This window comes from Acipenser ruthenus, chromosome 22, assembly GCF_902713425.1.
Source record: "Acipenser ruthenus chromosome 22, fAciRut3.2 maternal haplotype, whole genome shotgun sequence".
Classification (NCBI taxonomy): domain Eukaryota; kingdom Metazoa; phylum Chordata; class Actinopteri; order Acipenseriformes; family Acipenseridae; genus Acipenser; species Acipenser ruthenus.
Genome location: NC_081210.1, coordinates 28,822,385 through 28,845,856, shown reverse-complemented (window position 1 = coordinate 28,845,856; position 23,472 = coordinate 28,822,385). Strand labels below are relative to the sequence as shown.

At 39.8% G+C, this 23,472-nt stretch overlaps 1 protein-coding gene across 1 annotated transcript in view; it reads right to left on the bottom strand.

Moving 5' to 3' along the window:
• The window catches only part of LOC117413189 (catenin alpha-1), a 63,052-nt gene that overhangs the window by 32,772 nt on the left and 6,808 nt on the right, over positions 1-23,472 (bottom strand). The window contains exons 5-7 of the mRNA XM_034926572.2: positions 23,031-23,150; positions 21,648-21,917; positions 17,190-17,393 (exon numbers count right to left, since the gene is read on the bottom strand). Of these exons, the coding sequence (XP_034782463.1) occupies positions 17,190-17,393; positions 21,648-21,917; positions 23,031-23,150 (594 nt within the window). The remainder of the gene's footprint in view (positions 1-17,189; positions 17,394-21,647; positions 21,918-23,030; positions 23,151-23,472) is intronic.

Here is a 23,472-nt window from a genome sequence, read left to right as displayed (position 1 = left end):
GAAACTAGCTCTGCTCACTGATCTAGTGTATGTATGCAAGCAAACACAACCAAATCATTGTACTGCATGAACAGAAAACTGCAAAATTCAAGTCTGCTTCGCAGAGGGATTATTTTCAAGCAGGTTGGAGTAAACCAGTATTTTTGGACAGGCCAGAGTGGCGATCTCTCCTTCAGCAGGGATGGAAATAAGACCCCCACTGCATAGCAGTTTGAATCATCCCTGTTTTTTCTAGGAGTGTAAGAACATGCCTGAGCTTGTTATCTATATACATGGGGCTAATCAAGCTCATATCAAAACTGGAATGCATGAAACTGCTGCGCAATAGGAGTCTTATTGTCAACCCAGCATAAGGGGTCAAATGTACCACAAAACACACCCTTGACATACTTCCTGTAGCTGTGTTTGAAATGCAAATTCATGATTTTTTTTGTCCCCTATTCTTTGCTTAAAGTAATCCACAAGTGTCGCATGAAAGGTACCAGGATGAGACAGACAGCAGCCTTTAGGGTGAGCTCTTTGTAAGCCATATAAAAGTGAGATACAATTTGCCGGGCACTGCGGCAGAACTTTGTTAGAGGCTTCAGTTTGGAATCACTATTTCAATGTTGGTTTGTAGTATACTATTGTCTTTGGGGAACCGCATCCATTGTGCCACCACCTTCTTTGATGGCCACTTAGCCATTCCAACTCAAGTTATGAGCCTGATTTGCGTCAACTATAAAATCACGTGTCTTGAACAGCAACATGCCAAACATTAAAGAAAACAAAAACAAAAAAATAATAAAATTCAGATAAGACTATTTCCCTTGCAGATTTAAGCCCTAGAATCAAGCATGCAAAAAGAGTTAAGTGACTAAGTTGACAGCAGCTACAGTGACTGCAGTCTGTCCAACACAGCTTATACTTGACTGTCAGGCTTTAATTCAATGTCATAAAAAAACCCCACACATTCCAGCTCCATAACCCATTTTATTGCAGACATCTGAACTTTCCAACCCCACCTATTCACTGAACACACCCTTGTGCACATAACTAATGCTCGCTCTTTATTTTTAATTGTAAAATGTACAATTTCATATCTGTATAGTGAGTAAAGATGTGGCTTTAACTGAAGATTTTTTTCCTTAAAAACATATATTTTTTAAATAAAAATAGTTACAATTTAAAAATAAGTCTTTTGCCTGGTCTTGGGAACTGCATGAAACAGTGATACTCTTCAGATACAATCCTGCGTCAGCGTCTTCAACTAAGTATTTCACATGTTAAAAGCAGAGACAATCAAGTTAGGAATAGAAGAACAAGACAGCTACAGAACTTTACTGTGGTGTGTAACAATTGAGAATCATTTTTAATATTTCATTGTCAAAACAAAGGAAATAGAGACGGTCAAATTATTGAAAAGCTTTACGGTAGTTGGGCTTCTATTTTTATCCTCGCCACTCAGCGAGGAGCTGTTAAAATGATAATCAGCTACCCCACTGTACTGGTGAACAAGCCAGGCTACAAGCTGAATGACTTCAGATCCCTTGAAGCTGCCTTCAGGGCAACCAACGGTCATGGCAGCTCACTCCTACCATTCAGTCCTGAACCTCAGAGGAGGGAAAAATAAATAAAATTAAAAATATGGAACCCTCCCCTCAAAAAATAAGGCTAAATTAACCACAAAACACAGGTTCCTGAAATATGTTGAAAGCAATGTAAAGCTGGAATGACATGGTTAAAGGTTTGAGCTTATATTAGGAATACAAAGCAAGCCTCTCTAGAGCACCCTGACCCTGCGAATCATGTCAAGATGAAATATGAGCTAGTGTTGCCTAGTTGGACAACTTGATGGAATTGCATCAAGCCAGAGTCATGGCATTTAGCTTTAGGGGTGCCTGAATAGAATTATCAAGCAGGAGAAAAATACACAACTGTTTCTCTCCTGTACTGCTGTGACTGATTGCAAGACTCTGATCCTCAATCTCTTTAATGAAAAAGTTGCATATTTTTGATTGGAATAGGTTTTTGCCCTCATGCACATGTCTTGTGTACAATTTATATTCTCAACCACACTCATCGAATACATTTGTTGAATTGCAATTCCTAATTTTGGGTAGTTGACAGAACGGTAAACGGCTTTTAGCTGCTTTAGCTACATGGATGCTAATTCAATTCCAAGATGTTTTGTAACATCACACAAAGCAGCAACTTTTTTTTTATATATATAAGCCTCAGCAGCTTTATAGCCAGCATTATTGTTTCAGTCAAGCAAGGTGCGTACGTATCTGCGATTTGAGAGCTGGTCAAATTTATGCAAGCATAAAAACAAAAAGTCAAATGAGCATCTGCATTGTAAGTGGCCCAGACCTCATCACTTATGCGGACATGCATTATAAAGTGGCCCAGACCTCATCACTAATGCAACTGGAACAGTATGCAGTCAGACAAATAGGAAAAGATCAGAACAGTGGGGCCAAGACTGCAGACTTCGTCTGAGGCCAGGGAACCATATCTGCAATCTTTTGGGCATTGCCAAATGGTACCTCCAGGTGCCAGGTTTAATTGCTCGGCAGCGAACAGACAGTGTGTTCAATGGGAACCGGGATATATTATTCAAAAAGACAAAGTCTTTCAGTGAGGCCCTGGGAGAAGAACCCCCGACATCCACCGAGTTCGGTTTCAAAATCAGGTTGCGAAAAGTATTGGAGAGCCTCAAGCCCCAACTTTGGTCTCCACTGTGCTCGGCGATTCAGCTTGCACCCAGAATGCTGCCTACACAGCATACTGGAACCAATTCTTCATTTGTCTGTCAGGACTGTAAACTGTCTGCTAAATTTAATGCAACATGCAAAATTACTCGTCCTCTCTGGTAAATATTTAGTGACAGCAGGTATATAAAATGACGCACAGAACAAAATGACCCCTTTCACCAGTCAGGACTGTGCAAGAACACAGCTATTTAAAAAAAAATAATAAAAAAAAAATAAAAAAAAAAGGGAGGAGCTCGATTAGACTGCGTTCTAACGTTTCATCTTTCATTATGCAAATGAATTGGTAGATCACTGGATGTGTCTAATCAGAGTATCAAATCACTATGCTAATAACCGTTTCTCTATATGACATTCTGGTCTTATCACACAAGTGCTGCAGCCAGGAGTTTCAAAGGGCGAAGGGTGTTGCGGCTGAAAGGGCTTTGTCAGCATATACTTCAGAACAGCAGCAATAAGGTTATTCTCCACAGGTGACAAACAATTCCCCTTATTCTGGCATATGAAAATCAGTTCTATACCGTGATAACTTGTAACAATTGTAAGTTGCCCTGGATAAGGGCGTCTAATAAATAAGTTAATACAGCTATGCTGCAGCAGCTAAATGCCTACTGTAGCCCTACCCCATAGATTCTAAGTAAATGGGTACATTTGTACCAAACAGCATACAGTTCCAGAGGGGGAAAAAAAAAAATAGTGGTAAATGTTTCCTCTAAAATTAGTTGTGGAAAGGTGGTCAAGCCATTATATTTTTACTGACTACTGTACAAAAACCAGATTGCAGCATTAGATTTTTTTGTAATGTTCCTGACAGGACAGCCTCTGGCCCTTGTGGCTTTCTAACCAGGACTGTGTTATAGCAGCTACAAAGGCTACGTTTCATCCTTTGCTGGCCAACACAAACCCTGAAAACATCAGTGAAAGCAAGCGAATAGCAACCTTTTAGTATGTAAAACAAACAGAGCTGTCTATCTGCAGAGCTCTGCCCCCAGCTAGATCTTTTAGCAGTCCTTGCTCTCCAAACCTAAAACAATGCTCAGGTTAACAAGGAGACATACACTACACATGGTTACAACACATTTGCTCTACTCACAAAAGGAACTGGACAGCTAGATGGTGGAGATTGTAGCTGAAAAGTAGCATACAGTGTTGGCAGCAACTCAACTTACAAAAAGCATTTTCTTATGCAGTTTCATGTTCGCATTGTTAAAAGTTGAAAAATCAATGGGAACATACAGAAACAGAGTTTATGCAGGGGTAAGCCAAAATAGATTTCTTGGAAAAAGATATTGCTGTCCAGAAAGCATATGTTCTTGTAAAAATCTCATCATTGCCATTATCAGAAACACTAATACAAAAAAGTCACCTACCAAGTCATATTGGCCAAGGATGTCTGATCCAGTCAGACAAAGCAGACATGTTCTCTTTGCTTTATATTGCTTTTATTGTGTACACATTAAGAAAAGCAATAGGTCAGGAGATCCACAATTAGTATGCTGTATTAAAAATCTGCATTTGACAGCTCCGATAACATAAGCCAAGCAAGGATGCTCATTTATATCCCATTATGTAGGAGGCATGGTTCTGCATCAGAAAAGCAGTCTATATTATAGCCTGGTTATGTAGCAATTGCAACAATTACAAAGCTAAAGGTCACGGACAAGTGGAGGATCATCCGAATCCACCCCACTGCACATACTTTCAGTCTTTCGCCAGAACATATTTGACACTGCTGTAGTAAATTATAAAAGCCTGACCATGGTGTACAATATTACAGCCAAAAGACCTCCAGACTGCCTTCAACACCATAGACTGCCTTCAACACCATACACTCCCAAGAGCAGCAGCCCCAGCCTCTACTATAAAATTACTGATTACAGCCAGGACAGAGCACCGAACAAGCGGAGCGCAGGACTCCAACAGCCTGCGGGGTTCAAGGACTTGCAGTCTGGTGCACTCCTCAAGCATTCATTACGGGTCCTCCAATAAAATCTACAAAATGCTTACTAGGAAGGACGTATCGATCTAGTTTCTCATCAGCAAAATACCTGCCTAATGTATTGGCTGCTAAGAAATTCTTCACAACCTTATTAGGAGGGGTTCCCAAAAACACAACCACACACCACAGCTCTCATGCATTGAAATCAATTGCTGCTTTAACATCCCCCCTACCCATATCAGGACACAATTGCCAAACATATTTACATTTTTAAATGCAGTCCCCCATCCCAATGTAATGAGCATGGGAGTGTTTATTAAGACATTTAAAACACACACTATATATTGGAGTCTCTCCTATTGGATCAAGCAATGCCATTGTTTTCATGTTTGTATGGTGGTCTCAGAAACACTAACTGGATTTGTTGTTGCTCTCATCAGTGAGCATTGTACACGGCTGTGGTTCCGTATAGAACCCAACCCCTTTCCCTTGGCAGCTCCTTGCTTCCAAAAGAAACACCCTAACAAAGGAAGCCTGTTGTCTATCATCTAGGTACCAATAGCTGTACCAAGCTGTGAAAGTGCAGCTACTGTATACCCGAGTTTCCAGCCAACAGTCATTTATCTTCACAAAGCAATCTGCTTCTATGTCAACTTAAATCCTCTAGATCCTACAGAGCAGTGAATAACTACCCAGCAACATTTCTCTTTATTCTGGTCAAGAAATGGCAAGCCACTATTGAGCAAAAGTAGTTCAAGGTATCTGACAAGATATGGATTGCAATATAAAAAGGTGCAATATATACTCTAGCCCCCCCCCCACCCCATTTATTATATTGAGAGAGAGAGAGAGAGAGAGAGAGAGAGATTTTATATAACACACCATACCTTTATTCTAACAATTCAAAACAGATCACATTCCCTAGTCTATATCAATCCCCAAAATCTTTAATTTACAATGCAGTTTGCTTTTTCAACCCCCTCAATCAAACACACACTCTGCAGAGGACAACTCTGCTTACTTGACATCCACAAGGGCGAAATACATGGTTTGGGATATCCAATATAGATGCCATTCAAGAACAGACACATTGCCTGGGACCAACAGCCACCACATGCTCAGCTTGCCATCTTGACAATGCTTAGAGGATTTTCCTTTACAAGTTACAGTTCTCACAGGGATCACCACTTTCTAAAAGCCACACTGCAGAAAGATGTCATTGTCAATGTATTAAGTGCATGCGTTTTATTTCGTGGAGCTCACGACTTGAGGATTGTTAAATTTTAAGAGCATTCAGGCACCAGTACTAAATCCCCCACTTGCCAGTGATAGATGTTGTCATGCTAAAATGTCCTTTCCTTTTATTTCCCTGTGTAAGATTATTCATTCGGAAAGGACCGTCAAACCCTAAGATCCAGAACCAATAGAGCTGTAATGGATAGCAGTAGCTGGGACATCCCTATGGGAATGCTTTGCTCACCCTAAAAAAGACAAGACCCTGGGTTCACACTGCAAAAAAAATAAATAAAGAATGCACACACACACACGACAGATCTTGTAGCTTCTGGAATGGGAGGTGGGTGGATATTAAAAGCTAAAATGTAAAGGTTTGAAATCAGATCAGTGGAAATAAAGATTAGGCTCAGTAAACAGACACTAAAAGTAGGGAGTTTTTTTTTTTTTTTTTTTTTTTTTTAATTAAACAAAGCACATTGCATCAGTTCAACCAACTTTATTACGTTTCGTCAGGCCCCGAGGAAGTGCTCCGAACACATCCCCCCACCTGTGACTCTGCTCACCCAGCCAGCCAGACTCAAGTCCAACAGCAAAACACAAGCCAGCCCGGCAAAGCGAAATGTGGGGTGGGGGGCAGCCTTCGCCTTTTAAATTTGAAAACAGATAAGAAAAGGAATTGACCAATAAAACTTTATAACAGATCCAAGTGTCTAACACATGCATGCCAAGCACTTTTGGATAGGAACTGCTAGCAACAGTCTTTATAACAGGTCTATTACTAGCAGTTTTATTGGAAAACACAGGTTTAGATCTATACCGCATCGGTTTATAGATTTAAAATGATTACAGAACACTAAACTCTTTGCTATATCCCATGTTTGTTAGGGAAGATAGGAAAGCTATATTCATCATACTGTAAGCCTGATTGTTAGGCTAAGTTTTCACACGAAAATACAACTACTTATAATTATTGCATACATTCGTCAGAAGAAAATTTATCCTAGGAGCATCGTAGTGTATATTTGCGCTATAAAAAAAAGTACAAGATACAGAACGATCTGTACTTAGTTACACACATGATCAAGGAACAGAGATAGAATGCCTAGCCCCTCGAAAAAGGCACACATGGACACTTATGGCCCCAGTCCTGTTAAAAACATGAAGCAGGTGAATGGCTTTAATATTTAGTACCCCACCAGAGCCATTATAAAAAGATAAGGAAGTAAATGTAAAAATCAATGCAAGGCTCCAGAAACACAGCCAAGCTGCAGTCCTGCACAGGGAACTGGCCTGCTTAGCAGTCACAGCTACCTCCATTAGCAATGCAGAAACAAGCCACCCAAGTCCTTGAGGAATCACCCTGACCTTTAGCAGAAGGCCGTCTCCTTGTTGTCCATATGAAAGTGATTTTAAAACTAACAAATAATTAACACACACACATCTATCTTGTCCTCAATTTTGCACAGACTTGGTGCATGCAAAAATGTATACTCTTCAAATTATACATCAAATGTTGTAAAAGGGCCTTATTAAATAAAATATTGAAGGAAGCCAAAAGGTTACTAGTTTACAAAATGTCCCTCAAGCACCCTAGACAAGCAATAAAGTGCTATGCAGTGGAAACAGAAATCTCAAAATGTGCCCTTCAATATCTCAGGATGGCATGTGAATACAGGAATTCTGCATAAAGTTAATTAAAAGAGATGGTTACAAACACTGGGCCAAACAAAAAAAAAAACCCTGCCAAATTGAAAGATTTTTAAAAAGGTGGATGAAAAGTCTGAAAGATGCCAGATGGATACAGCGAGTGACCTCAAAAAAGGTCAAAGGAAGCAGAAGTGACAGATTCATCAATCTCCCCACCTCAGTTATGTGCTGCAATTACTGTACATACAAATTTAAATTTGTGAAGCCATAGCAAGCAGTGATAAGGTACTTTGCATGAACACACGTCATTGCATCTCATTGTGCCTATGTGTGGAATGATTGAAATCCCTACCCTGGAGAGAGCTGTTTAGAATTACAAGCATTGCTATAGGGCTCTACAACAAGGGAGTAGGATTAGGCGAAACTCACATCAGGCAGTGATTAGAAGGACAATCTGGGTCCTAATTAGTTTAACCTTCTCCATGGTATAGCCTGGATCCAATCAGCTAGTGAGTTATTTTTCCAATAGCAATGAACAGAAGATCACCTTCATCTTTATTCAGATATGAAAGCAAAATCGCTATGTGAAGTAAGCACTGGCATCTCAGTTTAGAAACTGGTGCACACTCTGGTTATCTTTGAAGTACTCATGTAGGCAGCCTGTGTAAACCACAAGAAAAAAAAAGTACCATGTATGCATCAATTAGCATGAAATAATCCATTTGACTTAGAATCCCTTAATTTGATTCAGTTTGTATACACTGCCAAAAAACAAAGATTCTAAGATTGATATGCAAAAATCAAAACAGCCATTGGCATGTGTGACCAAGTCCACAAAACAGTTTTAATGCAGCGTTTGTAATGCTGCATAAAGCGTTTGTAATCAATTCTGGATGCCGACGTTTTTGACAGCACGTAGAGCCGTGTGTGTTCCATTTAAAACTAATGGAAATATTTGCAGCAATTAATCTTCTCCAGACCTCGTTTATCTGTTTGCAGACGATTTATTCCTTTACCTCAGGATATTTATTACATTTAAATTACAAGCAGTTCCAAGAAGAGCACACGACTTTTTGCAGGGCATCAACCCAAGATACAACCCTTAAAAATGCTCAAGTATTAACATTGTTTAAGTAGAAATACTAACTGCTAACCAATTTGCAAAAGGGTTAATAAACTAGAGCTATGTTTACTACTGTACACTAAGTACATGCAGCCCTCCACAATGTAGTCAGGATCTCAAGGCATGCCGTTATATTTGTGTTCCACCAGATAAAAGCAGAATGACTACGGGGCAATGGGATCTACTTACCGCCTTATAACAGTGGTATAATGTAACTTTATAAAGAGAGCACTCTACAGCACATGCCTACAGTACGCCAGCAAGGTTGTTCAGCCTACCGAGACTATTAAAGGAAAAAAAAAAAACATATTGTAAGATAGGGGCAATGAAACAGTCAACACGTTGGAGCAGAATATACAATATCAATACATAATACAAATGTCAGCTTTGAAATGATAAATGAGGCCAGATTTTTTCTATTTGCTACATTGCACAATACATTTCCTCTTGGCAAGGTCAGGAACATGGCCAAAAAGAGAGAAACGGTAGGCTACATCTGCCATGCAAATCAAGGCATGTCGATGCTGCCTGTGCACTGACCATGAACAGATGCGACATCTCCCATTCTAACTGGGAACAAACTAAGCTCATGCAAGAAAAGGCACACGGTATTCAAAACAGCCCCCATCCCATCCATGGTCACTTATTTTAACATATGCATATGTGACCATTTTAGGTCAGAATGAAAAGTCAGCAGACTTTTTGATTCCTCTTTTTCTGCAAGAAGGGAAATACTACAGCAATGCAATAGTCATCCCCTCCAGAATACAGCTGGTGCTACCCTAGAATGAGCAAGATCGCCTTAAAGTCTAACAGATTACTGAAAACCCCATACATTGTAAATAAACACAGCACACATGAAGTCACACTGTGCATTGAGCCTCGTTGACAGCAGTTTTTCATTTTCCTCATGGCTATGTCCAACGGACCTGGTGGTTAACACTGGGGCTTCAGGGCAAGGAGGTCACAGTCAGCCCTGTGCCAGAGGGATCGCTGAAGCCAGTCAAGGTAAGCTATAGCTTGTCAGGTGGGACCCGTTGCAACAGAGCCCATGGCTTTTAAAAGGAAGCGTCCAAATTATTTCATTTAAAATATACTGCATTTTAAATAAACCCAGTTAAGGAACTCCAGCATCTAGTACTGTAGGTACAAGTTCGCAAATTAGACTTCTGGCCATTGAAGGGATCATTTAAACCTTCAATTTGAGAGCTCTCCCATTCTGGGACACGGCCAAGATTCTGTACACGAGGAACTTGCTTGAATGGAGCTACACCACTCATTTACCTTAATGCAGATAAAATAGAAGGGGGGGGGGCTGCAAACAGGAAGTTGCCAAGCAAAACACTTAGCAATATTGACTGTTGCAGAACATCAGGGATCACTCAGAAAGCAAACAAACCAGGAGAGAAAGGTGCAAGAAAATCAATTCATATCTCAGTACCCAAGGTAACATTTGCTCCTACTGCCAGCAATAACTGATCCGTCATGGTCTGAAAAAGTCAATTACTCCGTAAACGAATATGAAGTAGCTTTCATATCACCAGTCAATACCAGACTTGGTAATCTTTCTTAATACACTCTGTGTCACACACAGCTTTATGTCTCACTCTATCCCTTTAACAGCAGGGGTGAAGTAAGTAGTGATGGGAAGAGTCTTTTTTTACGTTGATCCACAATCTAGCCTAGCAGTGCTGCACTCAGTAAACAAAAACTCAAGGTGAAGGCAATTGGCTTACAAATGCCACATTTTGGCCTGGATAACAAATTTAATGAACTTCAAATATCTGCTGTACCATAGCAACTCCATGTCCCCCAAAATCATCGTCTGGTTGTCCGGAAAATTGCACAGTTCCTCCTGCCCAAGCTACTATGGAGACAATACTGGGCTCCTTCACTCAAGCTACTATTCTAACAGAAGATCCACAGCAGCAACACCAATTGAGAGCCATACTGAAACTATGCCAAATCTGTGTTAAGACTTAGTCTTTCATCCAAGATGGGAATGCCAGGTCAGAGTATTCTAATTAAAAAGGATCAATGTATCACACACACGCAGTGCACAGAAATACAAAAGGATTCACTAATACTGTTAAATAAAAATAAATGTCATGGACCAATTAAATACCAACATCTTAACTAAAAATATTTCCTTAAGGAGCCATCGATTACTGCACTCTAAATAGAAACAAGGGATTTCTACTGTGACAGTCAATGGAGTCGTCTTTGGCCCTGTCCACACTACATAACCAATCTGAAGAACCGTACTCCAAAACTTTAATTAATCCATCTAAAATCATCCACACTAAAGTACAGTTTGTGTAGGTCTGGCTTAATGCGTACAAACACTATTAAAATAGTTGGGTTACAGTTCCTAGCAGCACAATGGACTGTATTTTATGTTTACAATCCAGCAAATGGAGTCCATGCTCATGGAAGACAGTGCTCCTTAGCATGAATGTTATAGCTTGGTTTCTTAAACACAGGGTACATTTTATCATAATGTGTGTATTTCATTTTGAACTCTGAACTTCTCCTTAACCGATTTCATCGCTCCAGAGATCAATGTGCCTTGATTTCGGCATCTGATCACGTTGCTCCATGATCCACCATTTTATAACAAGCCTCAGAAATTTTATACGGTACAGCAGTATTGATAGTCTCTCAACCCCTTCAGGTGCCTGTCCCGAGTACTGTATTTGAAATATCCATGCACCAAAACACATCAGAAAGCATTTTGGGATACTGGAGGATACACAACAAATGTAGTTCGGTATTGGCATCCATCCACACTTCTGATAAACAGCACTACCTGAAGACGTGGCATGTTTTTTTTTCTGCGATTTTCTTTATTGCTTTTATTCAAGCTTGCAATTCAACAGCTGAAATCACTCCATATCCAGTACCCAATCAACTGTCTCACTAATTAGGTGATTAAGTGCATATGCTTCAGTCATATTCACTCAAGCGTGTCATGGTCAAGGATGAAATGATCGAGTGATTAAAAAGAAACCAATAAGTTTCTTTTGATGCTCGGTATATAGTCCTGAATCCATGTAATAGAGCTGCACTAACCTCACTTGCAACATTCATTTAAATGAGTTAGCAGAAGTACAGGAAAACCCAATTAAGATGAATGAATGCACATCGTCTTTGAACCATGCCAACCAGAAAATGATTGATTTTTAAAAACAAAGGAATCCCGCTGTAATGAGCTCAACACATTATTCTAATTTGGGCAAACTTGGACTTCTGAAAAATTGTGACCTCAACTGTGTGGTATGTGAGCTTACCAGAATTCAACTAAATTCAGTACCAGTTTGCAGCCAGATTTTCAATTGGTTCTTTCACCCTGTAAGCTCTCAAACTCGCCAAGATCCCTTTTGAAACTGTAACCTCAGCCAACGAAGTAAAGACCCAACCTGAATTTTTTTTTTTTTTTTTTTTTACTACTGTACAATGTGAAAAGCAAAATCCCCCCCCACTACCCCCACCTCATGCTTCTGTTCAGGTTTATCTGCAAATGCTCCTACTTGGTGTCCAACAACATTCAACGAGGTCTGGAGGAAGCCAGCGATTTAAAACTAACATTGGATACAACTGAAATGTAAAGACTAATTCAGATGTTCAGACATCTCTTGAAGAGTTGCTTTATTTTAAATGCCAAGTGCCATTGACAAAACAAAAGCACATGCATTCTCTAGATAAATGCCAGCAAATCTGCAGACAAAGCAAGATGCTGGAATCCTAGACGGAAGGCGATTCAAAGTGCCTGCTTGATAAACGTGCCCTTTACTTACTGTATCACTCAAAAGCAGCAACTAACTGCTTATTACAAGTGTTACAATAACCCAATTTGTCACTGCAAAACCAGTGACAAAGCACTTAAACCTAATACCAACCAAGATCTTTCGGTGGGGTGTAAATAGAACCACTTAATCCCTACCACCACTAAACACCCATCAATTGTACTTGGGAGAAATGAGTGGTGCAAATATGCTAGGTCCATCATGATCTAGAAGGGAGCCCTTTCGGATAAAGGCCTTGCTGACTTACTGTCCAACTATATGCACTTTATGTTGAGGGCATAAACCCACAAGCCCGAGCCTTCTTTTTGAGAAGTTTAAAAACACTTAATAGCAGCATGCTATCATTTCAGCAAATGGGTTCCAGAAATGATCTGCTTCAGAGTGCAGAGACACCATGGGCTACTTACTCTTGTATTACTAATGAAACACTGTCAATGTTAAGCACACAACACAGCAGAAAAATCTGTGGAGACTATAGGCAAATTTATATTTAAAAAAATAAAAATACCAATCACCTATTAGGGAGTCTTATTTGGAGATCACAAAAACAAGCATATCCCAACAGAACCATATTCCATTCAGGAGAGGATTACTCAGCAGGTTAACACCAGGTCAGAGCCAGCTGACTGCCAAAGCTCGACTTGCATCAAAGCCAGTCCCTGCACTGGCAGATGACATGCATCACGTCAATAATGAACCATGTCTTGATCAAAGGGGCAGCTGCTGTCACTTAGACGGACATCATTCGTGGCAGAGTGCACGAGGCATCTCAAGCACTGTCAAATCAGTTGAGAATGCAAAACCCGGGCTGAATTGCAGTAGAAGATTGGCCCCAGGTTGCCAAATAGGCCCTCAACATGTATGGCAATCTGAAAAAAGGTGTTGGACCACCTCTGCTGGTTTGTGGTATATGAGGTTAGGACATTTGTATTAAAATATATATAAAAGGCTAATATGTAGATTGCTTAATGTAAGCAGCAATAAGAGTTTTTTGGGCAAAACTTGTGAGTATGGTCACTAAAACACTGTATAAAAAGGTGCTGTCCAAACAACGAAAGGGAGCCCGAGGTCACAAAAGATGCACATTTAAGCTTTTGGAAGTAGTATATTTATGAGTTGATAATTGCTCCCCGTGTATGTTGCCTGTGCTTTGTTAGCAATCACCTCCCCCCCCCCCCCCCCCCCCCAAGCAAAGTCTGGCTGGGTGAAGGCACTGCATCAATTGCATCCCCTTGTGGAAGCCTGCTTGATATTCACTGTGTGGCCATCTTGCTCAGCTACCTTATACTGTAGGGGACTTGGAAAACAGACACATTTTTTTGTTAATCTGAGCATGTATGTAAAAAACACTGTACAACAACTCAACCCTCATCATAGTTATAAGCTGCACACCTACCACTGTTCCAAGACAAGACTCCAAGATGGGATGCATTAGTCAAATTGCCACGAAAAAAAAAAAAAATCCTATTTAAAGATTTGCATAGGATTTAAAGCATTCACCCCTTATTCACTAATCTTGTTAATTCACTCCACGATCATTAGTGCTTTTTATTCCTCAAAGCTTCTTAGTAAGAGCCCCCCACCCTCCTCCTAAAAAAGGACTGTGGGAAAAACAGAACTATAAAAAAAAAATAGTTTTAACATTAATGCCAATGGATTAATCTTCCAGGCCCCATACAAGTCAGTTTGACATGGAATGAAGTAGCAATTCCACTGTTCAATTACTTGGAAACAGTGCTTATTACACAGCTGCTATAGAAACTGATTTAAAACCGTAGCTCCTAGCAACATACAGGAACTGCATGCATAATAATGCCTTTATTTTTGACCCCACCTCCCCAGGTAACATGACCACTCACTTTACTCTGGAGGTCGGCATCAGATCGTTCATAGCAAAATAATTTCTCAACATGTTTACAAAAAGAGCCACACTTATATCTAAGCACTCCCTACCCAATATCCATTTAAGACTTTTCAGAGCGACAGAAGGCCAGGGCGATATCATTTTGCCCAACAGCCAAAGGATCATTACAACCAAGCCTCTTCATTAATCTGACAAATGTGAAGCTTTGATATATTTTGGCCATGTGCATTTTTCTTGCGTCCTGGAATTAAGATAAGCAGAATGTTTACTAACTTGTGTACAGTGTATTGTAAAACTGTCATATATATCAAACTTTGTCATCAAGACAAGGGCCGTGACAAAGACCTATCACTGAAATTGAATTTCTTTGGTTTACTGAATTTTACGACTGAGTGTTCAATGGGACTGGGATAAGTGTTTGTCTGTATATACGGGGTTATGAAGTGTGTCTACCCTCGCCATGACTGAAATAGCAGGCAGGAGGAAGATGCCAGTGCATGCTGTGGATTTAAGCCCCGCTCAGTCAACGGCTGCAGTCACACATTGCATTCTTAATGAACCCCTTCAACAGCCAGATGTCAAAACATCCCAGCTGTTCTCAGCCATTAGAGAGAAGGCTAGGTGCCAATTAAGTCTTGTACACATGCGGGACATCAAGACTAAGAATTATGCCATTCATTTCTATAAATAGGAATTTAATTGCACATTAGGTTAGTGTATTTACAGTCTCCATATTCTTTAAGATTCTGTGTAAGACGTGTGATTATATATATATATATATATATATATACACACACACACACACACACACATCCTCTATTGGAACAATTCTAAACTTTTAAGATCTAGCTGTTAAATGAACCTACAATACAGCTGTGAGACATCACAATTCAATTGTGTGGGAATTTGTCTCAAATCAGCACATTTTTGTTATTTGTTAGTTCACCTGCCTTGTGCAGAAGTATAATAAAGTAAATCAAGGGAAAATGAGGAGGGCGGGGCTAATTCTTCATTCAGAGCAGCTTTCTCCAGAGCAAGCTTAGTTCTGACAGCAGGCTGAAAAGGTCACAGATTAATGCGTTCAACAGCTCATCTTTCCCCAGAATGCAAATATAAAAAGCAGAGCACCTGCACTGCAGACATCTCCATCAGTGCATTGCCTTGCGCGTTCACTTCCATTTCTACAATAATAAAGCTTAAATCAAATGTACAATGACCATTTCTGTTTTTATTTCACAAGACAAATTACAAATATATTGCTGCAGACACTGTGATACAAATGGCAGCCTTTGGCACGGAAACATGCTAAGCAACCAGGCAACAGCAGGGAAACAGGATCAAATTGCTATTGAACTACTTATTTATTTATTTTTAAATTCACTAATCTAACCTTGCTGCAGAGGGAAGAACAGGTTGCCAGTAATAGTCTTCCTGTAGCCCACATGTGATCCTGCTCCCCATTTTCTCCATTATATCACAGAAGACATTTTAAATAAAGCTAAACAACTTGAGTCCTACTGTAAAGCAGACTTTATTCTCAAAATCAAATGTCACCAAGTCTTCATCCATGTAGGAATAAACAAGTAATACTTGCTATTAAGAAAAGAACAAGGTTAAAGTGCCTTGAGATTAGCTGCAAGACAACCAATACTTTAGCATGGTGTTCGGACACTAATGTTACTCAGAAGCTGGACAATGTGAATGCCTCTATGGTGCAGACGGCAAAACAGATGTCAAAGATATAGTACAAGGGAGGACGTTTTAATTCCAAATCTAATAAACCCTGGTATATGGCATGAAGGGTCTGTGGATTCTTGTAATAAAAGCAAACAAGTTTTGAGTTGGAATAAGGTCCACAAGACTGAACTCAAACATTGCATGCCAGCAAATCCTGGAAAAAGTCTTGGATGGACTGTAGCATCATGCTAGGATTATTCCCCCTAAATTTGGGATGCAGGAATCTGGCTCCTTTTAGCATTCCTAAAAACAGGGATGTAAATAAGACTGCATAGCAGTTTCAACCATTCCAGATTTTACTACAAACTGGATTAGCCACAGTATGGGTAATCTCAGGATGCATCTTATAAAATGGTAAAACAAGGAATGGATTGAAATGCTATGCAATGGGAGTCTTATATCCATCCCTGCTAAAACATGGGTTTTTAGTTAATGTAAGACTCCTAGCACTGCACAGTTCAGTCATTTCCACTACAGAGCAAGCCACTTATGAAGTACATGTTAGTGCAATGCATTCCAGAACCCTTTCTTCAACATGGTGAAAGAGCAAAGCCAGCAGTGCACGATCCTCTAATTGCATTTTAATTAGATGGATAAATATGCCACAGATGCTTGGCCTTCTCACATTTCAAAACAATTAGATTTTAGTCAATTAACGTCAGCTTATATTTACAAAAAAAACACACCAGACAAGGGCTGGGAGTATAATGAAGCTCTTCAGTGCATTCGGCAGACCTGCCCTGAAGTCAATGTCACTCTCAGAAAAGTCTTACTTTGCCAGATTAATAGAGCCATACGAAAATGTGCTTTGGATTTTGTTTGCCAACAAGAAAAGATTAATCTTTAATCTGAAGTTGTTCAACAAATTCAGGTTCGTCAGAAAACATGAACTAATAACCCACACTTTTAAACCTCAGGGAAGGGGAAAAAAATTGCAGTAGGACAGAAATTAAATCAAAAGCCCTTTAAAAAGGGTTGAAAGTGTGCGATAGGTTGCAACGCAACAGGGCTTCAGAAGAGCAGTAATTCCATAACAGCTAGGGTTCATAAATGTTGGGGAACATTGGGAAAGAAAAGGACTTACATTGCCCATGTACTCGGACAGCAGATCCTGCAAGGCCTGTCGCACGGCGTTGCACTCTGCCACAATGCGCTCCCGGCGGTCATCACGTGTGCAGGACGAGTCAGCCATCAGCGCTGCGCCACTAATGATGCTCTCCAGACGCTCTTCCAGGGAGGGCCTGAAACGCTCCTCGCTGAAATTCAGGGGATCCACAATGATTTGTTTCTGGAGAGAGGAGAGAGTGGGTGGAATAAATCTCACTTTACAAACACAACAAATATATTTATACAACTTTCAGAACCTTACTAATGTAGTTATAGTAGTATCCCACCACCAGCACGGTACAAATCAAGTGAAGTGCAACTACTTTTGAAGTGAATTGTTCTCGTCTTGCATTAATAGCATGGTCCTTTTTACAATAAAAAAAAAAAAGGAATAAAAGATGTCCTTTCCAGCATTTATAAAAGCAAACAAATAATTCACACAAACTTGGGAAAGATGCCTTTGTCCTCTGGGGTTGTATTCTCAATCTGTTAAATGCAGGAGACTAAAAGGATCGATACATTGTGTTAACATTTATGAAAGATCCATCTTAAAAATCAATTAAAAAATATTATATATATATATTATATATATATATATATATATATATATATATATATATATATATATATATATATATATATATATATATATATATATATATATATATATATATATATATATATATATATATATATATATATATATATTACACACACAGCCCACTAGAGTTGAAAAAACAGGGGTTAAAATCACCAAGTCACACTTTCTGTAATAGGCAAGGACTTGCTTAAGTTTAAATACTGTTTCAGCATTCCCAATTTATTCAGAATTTAACACTGCCGGTGGGGGGGGTTGGGGGGGGGGGGGGGGACACACCACACACCGATTTAAGTGGGGTGGGTAAGAGCCGAGAGAAAGAAGCAATTTAAAAACATTGAGGCCAGCAAGTCCGACGAGCAAAGCTTTTATCAGTTAGGCAGCCATTCGGAACTGGGGGATAACTGGAGAAGAGGAAAAGGGTTAGCTTTATTAATCTGCGCTTGAACAACATAGATAATACAGCAACGAAATTCTGTTAAAACCAACGACTTGGACGAATTAAAATGACTGGAGAATCTGAACTAGCGGAGAACCAACCAACGAAAAAGAATACAATCCTTCCCACCAGGAAACACGTTCAATTGGTAGATAAGGTGAAGTGCCAACTTAAAAGAGAATATAACAACTCCAGGGAGTTCAAGCTATTGCAGGGTAGTCAAAAATAAATTCAGTACCGAACACATTGGCATTCACCAAAGTGGCTTTTCAGACAAAACAGTGAAGGAGGAAATAGGTTAAATCATTTCTGCTTGAGTAAGTTTCTAACCATTGCAATGTATTTAGATGTATGATCGAGCGTTTTAAATTTAATAGATCAATTGATAATTGATCTATAAATGTGGCACCCTGGCGTGCTGCTGTTGGTGAGTATGTAAAGTATTCTGGTACTGTAAGCACTAGACACACTCTGATGTTACAATTAAAATTTCCCTGCAAAGGCAAAATATGCAATGTAAAAGTGTTCAGGGCTCACCCATGGTCAGGCATGTTTGCAACAACCAAAACAACAATTTGATCATTTGCTCAAATAAAAGCAGCAAACCCTTTATTGTGGGACTTTTGGCCTACACTGCGTTCTTGGCGAGTAAACACTACTCCAGTAACTTTAGAGAATACAAGGCAGTACTTCTGGAGTCTTCTACCTACATACATGTGTGAGCAAACAACTCCACTTGCATATGTATGCATGCATATAAAAAAAATACTTTTGATCAAAAATTTGCAGTTCTCCCTCTTGCAGACAAGACACTATCAATCTAATTAAACTGCTTACTCATTCATGTCATCTTCCACTAAATGTCTTCTTGCATGCAAGTCTTACTAAGAGCTGGGTAGGGTGCAAACATTGCTAGCCGAATTAGAATGAAGAAATTTCAGAGCCGTTCCCTGGCAACTAGGCACAGACCGACTGGGAGGAGCACATCTGCAGATTGCAAAAAAGTGTGGTGCACAGGGATTGTTTTTTGAATTACATTTAAAAAGGGGGGCCCAAAATACTGCATCTTCCAGTCTAATTGAATACCAACAAAATAAAGCTAATCCATTACTATTAAAACAGATTTGCCAAATTCATTTCTTAAAGTTTTACATTTCACACATCAGATCTGACACTTGCTGCCCTGGGTGCTGTTAAAGCACTGGCTAGCTACAATAGCAGAAATGCTAGTCTAGAAAATAAAGAAAGAAAAAGCCACAGTCCTATAACAAGCAGCTGTATCAGCTCAGTCGCTGGGGCCCAGAGAGCAATGAAAAAAGCAGCAGCCTAAAGCAGACTGCAAAAGCATTTAAGTCATGGCTGTAATAAAGGCGATGTAAACAAAAGAAACAAGTTAATCAGAAGATGTTAGAAGGCAAAGCTAGATCAGTTTTTTTTTTTGCTGTACTGAGAAATGGGTCTTTCAGTCTAGCTATGGCAGTCAAGCACTGCCAAATTCAAAAAGGGGTTTGGCAGTTTTAGTGTTCACATCCAGCAGAAAACAAAACCAATTACATTTCAGAGCTCCCTGCAAGGAAAATCCAAAAGGATCAGTAAAGTGTGGCTCTTTCCAATGTGAGCAATAGTACAACAAACCCAGAAAGACTTGCAAGGTCATGCAGGCAGTTAGCTCGGAGATCCCAGCACCTGGGTTGGATTTGCACATTACAATCCATGTTGGACTATCTCAAATTAAATAACTATCCATCAAACAGTGCAGCATCTTTGCTGGGCCTTGGTTAACATTAAAAGGTAATTAAGCTCAGTAGTACATGCTGAATTTCATTGCTCTATACAATGTTCTGCCTTTTATACTACAGTGCAGTAAACCAGCCATTTTATTCACTGGCTCTGAGCATTTCAGTAGAAATCAATGGCTTGAAATTTGAAATGTCCTTGTAAGCGTGTGAATGGACGTAGAGAGTAAATGACCATAATTAAACTTCATATTTCCTTGTGTCTCTGAAAACAGCGCAGTATAATAAGCTATGCTTTGTATTGCTCTTACTTGGAAGTATCCAAAGTGAACCGTCCTTTCCAAGGATGAAGGTTTTGGTTAGCGAGGGCAGCACAGTAAACATTTTAAAATTAATGCTGCACCCAAAGATGAAACTGTTTTAATATAGCTGGATTTATTGCAGTAGTAAGTTGCAAGCATACAGGTGCATGAAGGTACCCTGATCTCCACCTACAGCTACTGTTAGTTCCATGTTATCATATTAGGCATTTTATTTATTACATCTTACTGCCATAACTGCTTTGCTTACACGTTGTATCCATGAAAACAGCCGATGTTTTAATTATGAAGCTGCTGCATGAAATCAAGTCTCCAGAATAGTGAGCATGTACCAACTGTTACTATAAACCTATAAGGCCATTCTGAGCACTAATGTGACAAAATAATATATAAAACTGGTATGAGCATTACGCACGCACACACACAGAGAGAGAAAAAGTGAAGGTACTTCTAGGCTTTTGATGCCATGGTAACTACACTCAGTTATTCCCAATATACATAGTTACTCAGTGAGCGACTATTTCCACTTTAACCTTTAAGCATCATGCTATTGAGTATGTATCCATTTATTACCCTGCATTCTTTTGTACTGCACATTATCTAGTACTATAAAAATTACATTTAATTATTGCTGTTCCTTTAGACAGCTCTATACTACTCAAGACTGTTCTAGTATGTGTGGACCCATGGACAATACATCAATTTTGTTTCAAGAGCTACACCTACAGGCATCAAACGGAACTGTTTAAAAAATAAATTGAAGCTAATATTTTTACATAAACTTATCTTGTTGTAACATTTTCCTGGTACTCCCATATGCTGCCATTTATATTACATTTAAAAGCTAAAGAGCCAAAACAAAAGTTCCTAGAATTAAAATTAAAACAGTTTATCATTCAAATTCTGTATGGATACCAAGGTGATGTATAAGGGAACAAATAATAAACAACACGGGTCAGACATCACATGCTGTGGGACAGACTAGAGCCGATGTATACAGAGTGCAGAAAAGAAAGGATTATTAAAAGGGATCAATAAGCATTTAACTGCTCCCAGCTTTTACAGGCAGCGCTCGACAAGCTGGTGAAGTGGAGCTGCCTTTTCGTTATTGTCTGCCTGTGAAGCAGCATCTAGGCATGCCATCAATAGCGTACCTTGCCATGTTTTTTGCAGGATAAGAATTATTGCTACTGACTCGGAGTTTAACTACAACTTCTAGTGGCAGAATTTCTCAAAGCGCCGGGGGTGGGGGGGTGGGGTTGTCTCCATGGGATTCCTAGCATTAATAGTACCCTGATTCATCTGTTTGCATTGCTCCTGCCAGTAACCCCAAGCTACTCACATCAAAGTTGTTGAGGGCGTAGGCCAGCTCCCCACCTCCCCCGGGCTGAGACAGGGCGGAGTCCTCAGAGGCAGTGGCCTGAGCTGCGTTGGAGATCCCAGAGACAGCGTGCTGGAGTTGCTTGTAGATCAGGTCCCGGTTAGCTTTGTAAGCGGCCACGTCAGGGTGCTGCAGGCAGGCTTGGGAGGCGATGTACAGCATGGGGATGTTTCTCTGCAAAACCCCACGGGCAGCTGCCATCTGGTCTTTGTGGTGCACGTCTTTCAGCTCCTTTACAAAAACACAGGGAAAGTTGCAAGGAGAAATTAGTAAAGTACAAAATATGGAGTTCTTATGAAATAGCCAACCAGAAAGGTCTACCCTGCCGTCAAACCTTCTAAATGGATCAGCCTATTTATGTTAACCCCCCCCCCCCCAGACAGAAGGCAATGTCTAAATGTCAGCTATACATTAGAGTACTTTCCATTATGATAATTGCCCTATTAAAATATGGCAGCATAATTTATGATAAGACTAGATGTCGACATCATGAAAGGTTAACTTGAAGTATTCAAGTCAGTTAGATTGGTTTTAGATATACAGGTTAACTGCATTCACCACTGTGAATGAGGCAATTAAATTGGCTGTCAACACCAGTATAAAATCTCTTGGCATAGTTATGAGAACGAACAAAAAACATAACCAAAAGCTATCCCAGCATGCAGGCTGTGCTCAGAAAGGCTGTCTGGCACTTTGATTGGAAAGCACTAATCTCACATCATCCAACCTACTTAAACAAGGTCAGAACTTCAGAACAACCACTCAAACTGCATGCAATAATGTTATCTAAAGTCATTAATATTACACTTAAAGCCCCAGGTCAGATTTTCTTTAGTTCTGGGAGTCTAATCAAACAAATGGCCAATGTACTGACTTTGCATGCCATTTGAAATCAGAAATCTTAAACCAATTACAGTTCTGGGATTGATTCACAACCCCTGATCGGCATTTAACATCTTAGAGTCATGCGTTCAGTATACTAGATCTATAAGAATGCAGTGCAAAGTCTTCTCCAAACACACCTCCAGCCTAGAGTAAAGCCCATGTGATTCAAACCACTAGATTCTATAATTCTAAGTCTGCTTTGAAAAGTTTCTCTGCAGTTCCTGCTGAAAGCAACACAGGAAAAAGTGCTTAAAGCTAAAACTTGGCAATGCCACAGACAGGCAAGGAAAATCCTTTAGAAGTGTCACTCAAGATCTTCCCCATTGTGTATAATGTGGATTTCTATTCAAACACAGAGTAAGCCTTTGACATCCAATGGGCAAACTGCTCACAGCCCAGTGAAGAGGCGAGCCGCGCTGCAGGAGGGCAATAATAGTAAACTATATAGCGGTACTGTACCTGTTGTCTCTTGGCAGCCATCAAGCTGAGTTTATCTACTTCAGGTTTCAGCGCCTTGTACTGTATCCCGAGCTCCTGCTCCGTGCCGGCATTGCGGAACTTTACAAGACTCTCCTCCACCTACGGAAACATAACATTTAAAAGCAGTTTGGCTTTTACTCTTCTTGTACGTTGCAGTTTCCAGCAGATACAAATGTCAAGGCCAGTTCTTTCAGTAGGTACTCTATGACAATATGCACAGCCAAGGATATAACCAACACATTACAGCTGTCAGTAGCCATGTAGACCAACACCTTAAATAAATGATTTCACAAACCCGGTTTAGCACTATTTTGGTTAAGGTTGACCAGATGACAAAAATGATCAGCCATCAAAATGTTGATTTATAAGAAATATCAGAATGGCAGCAAAATGTAAGGGGTGGGGCAGAAGAATATTTAGA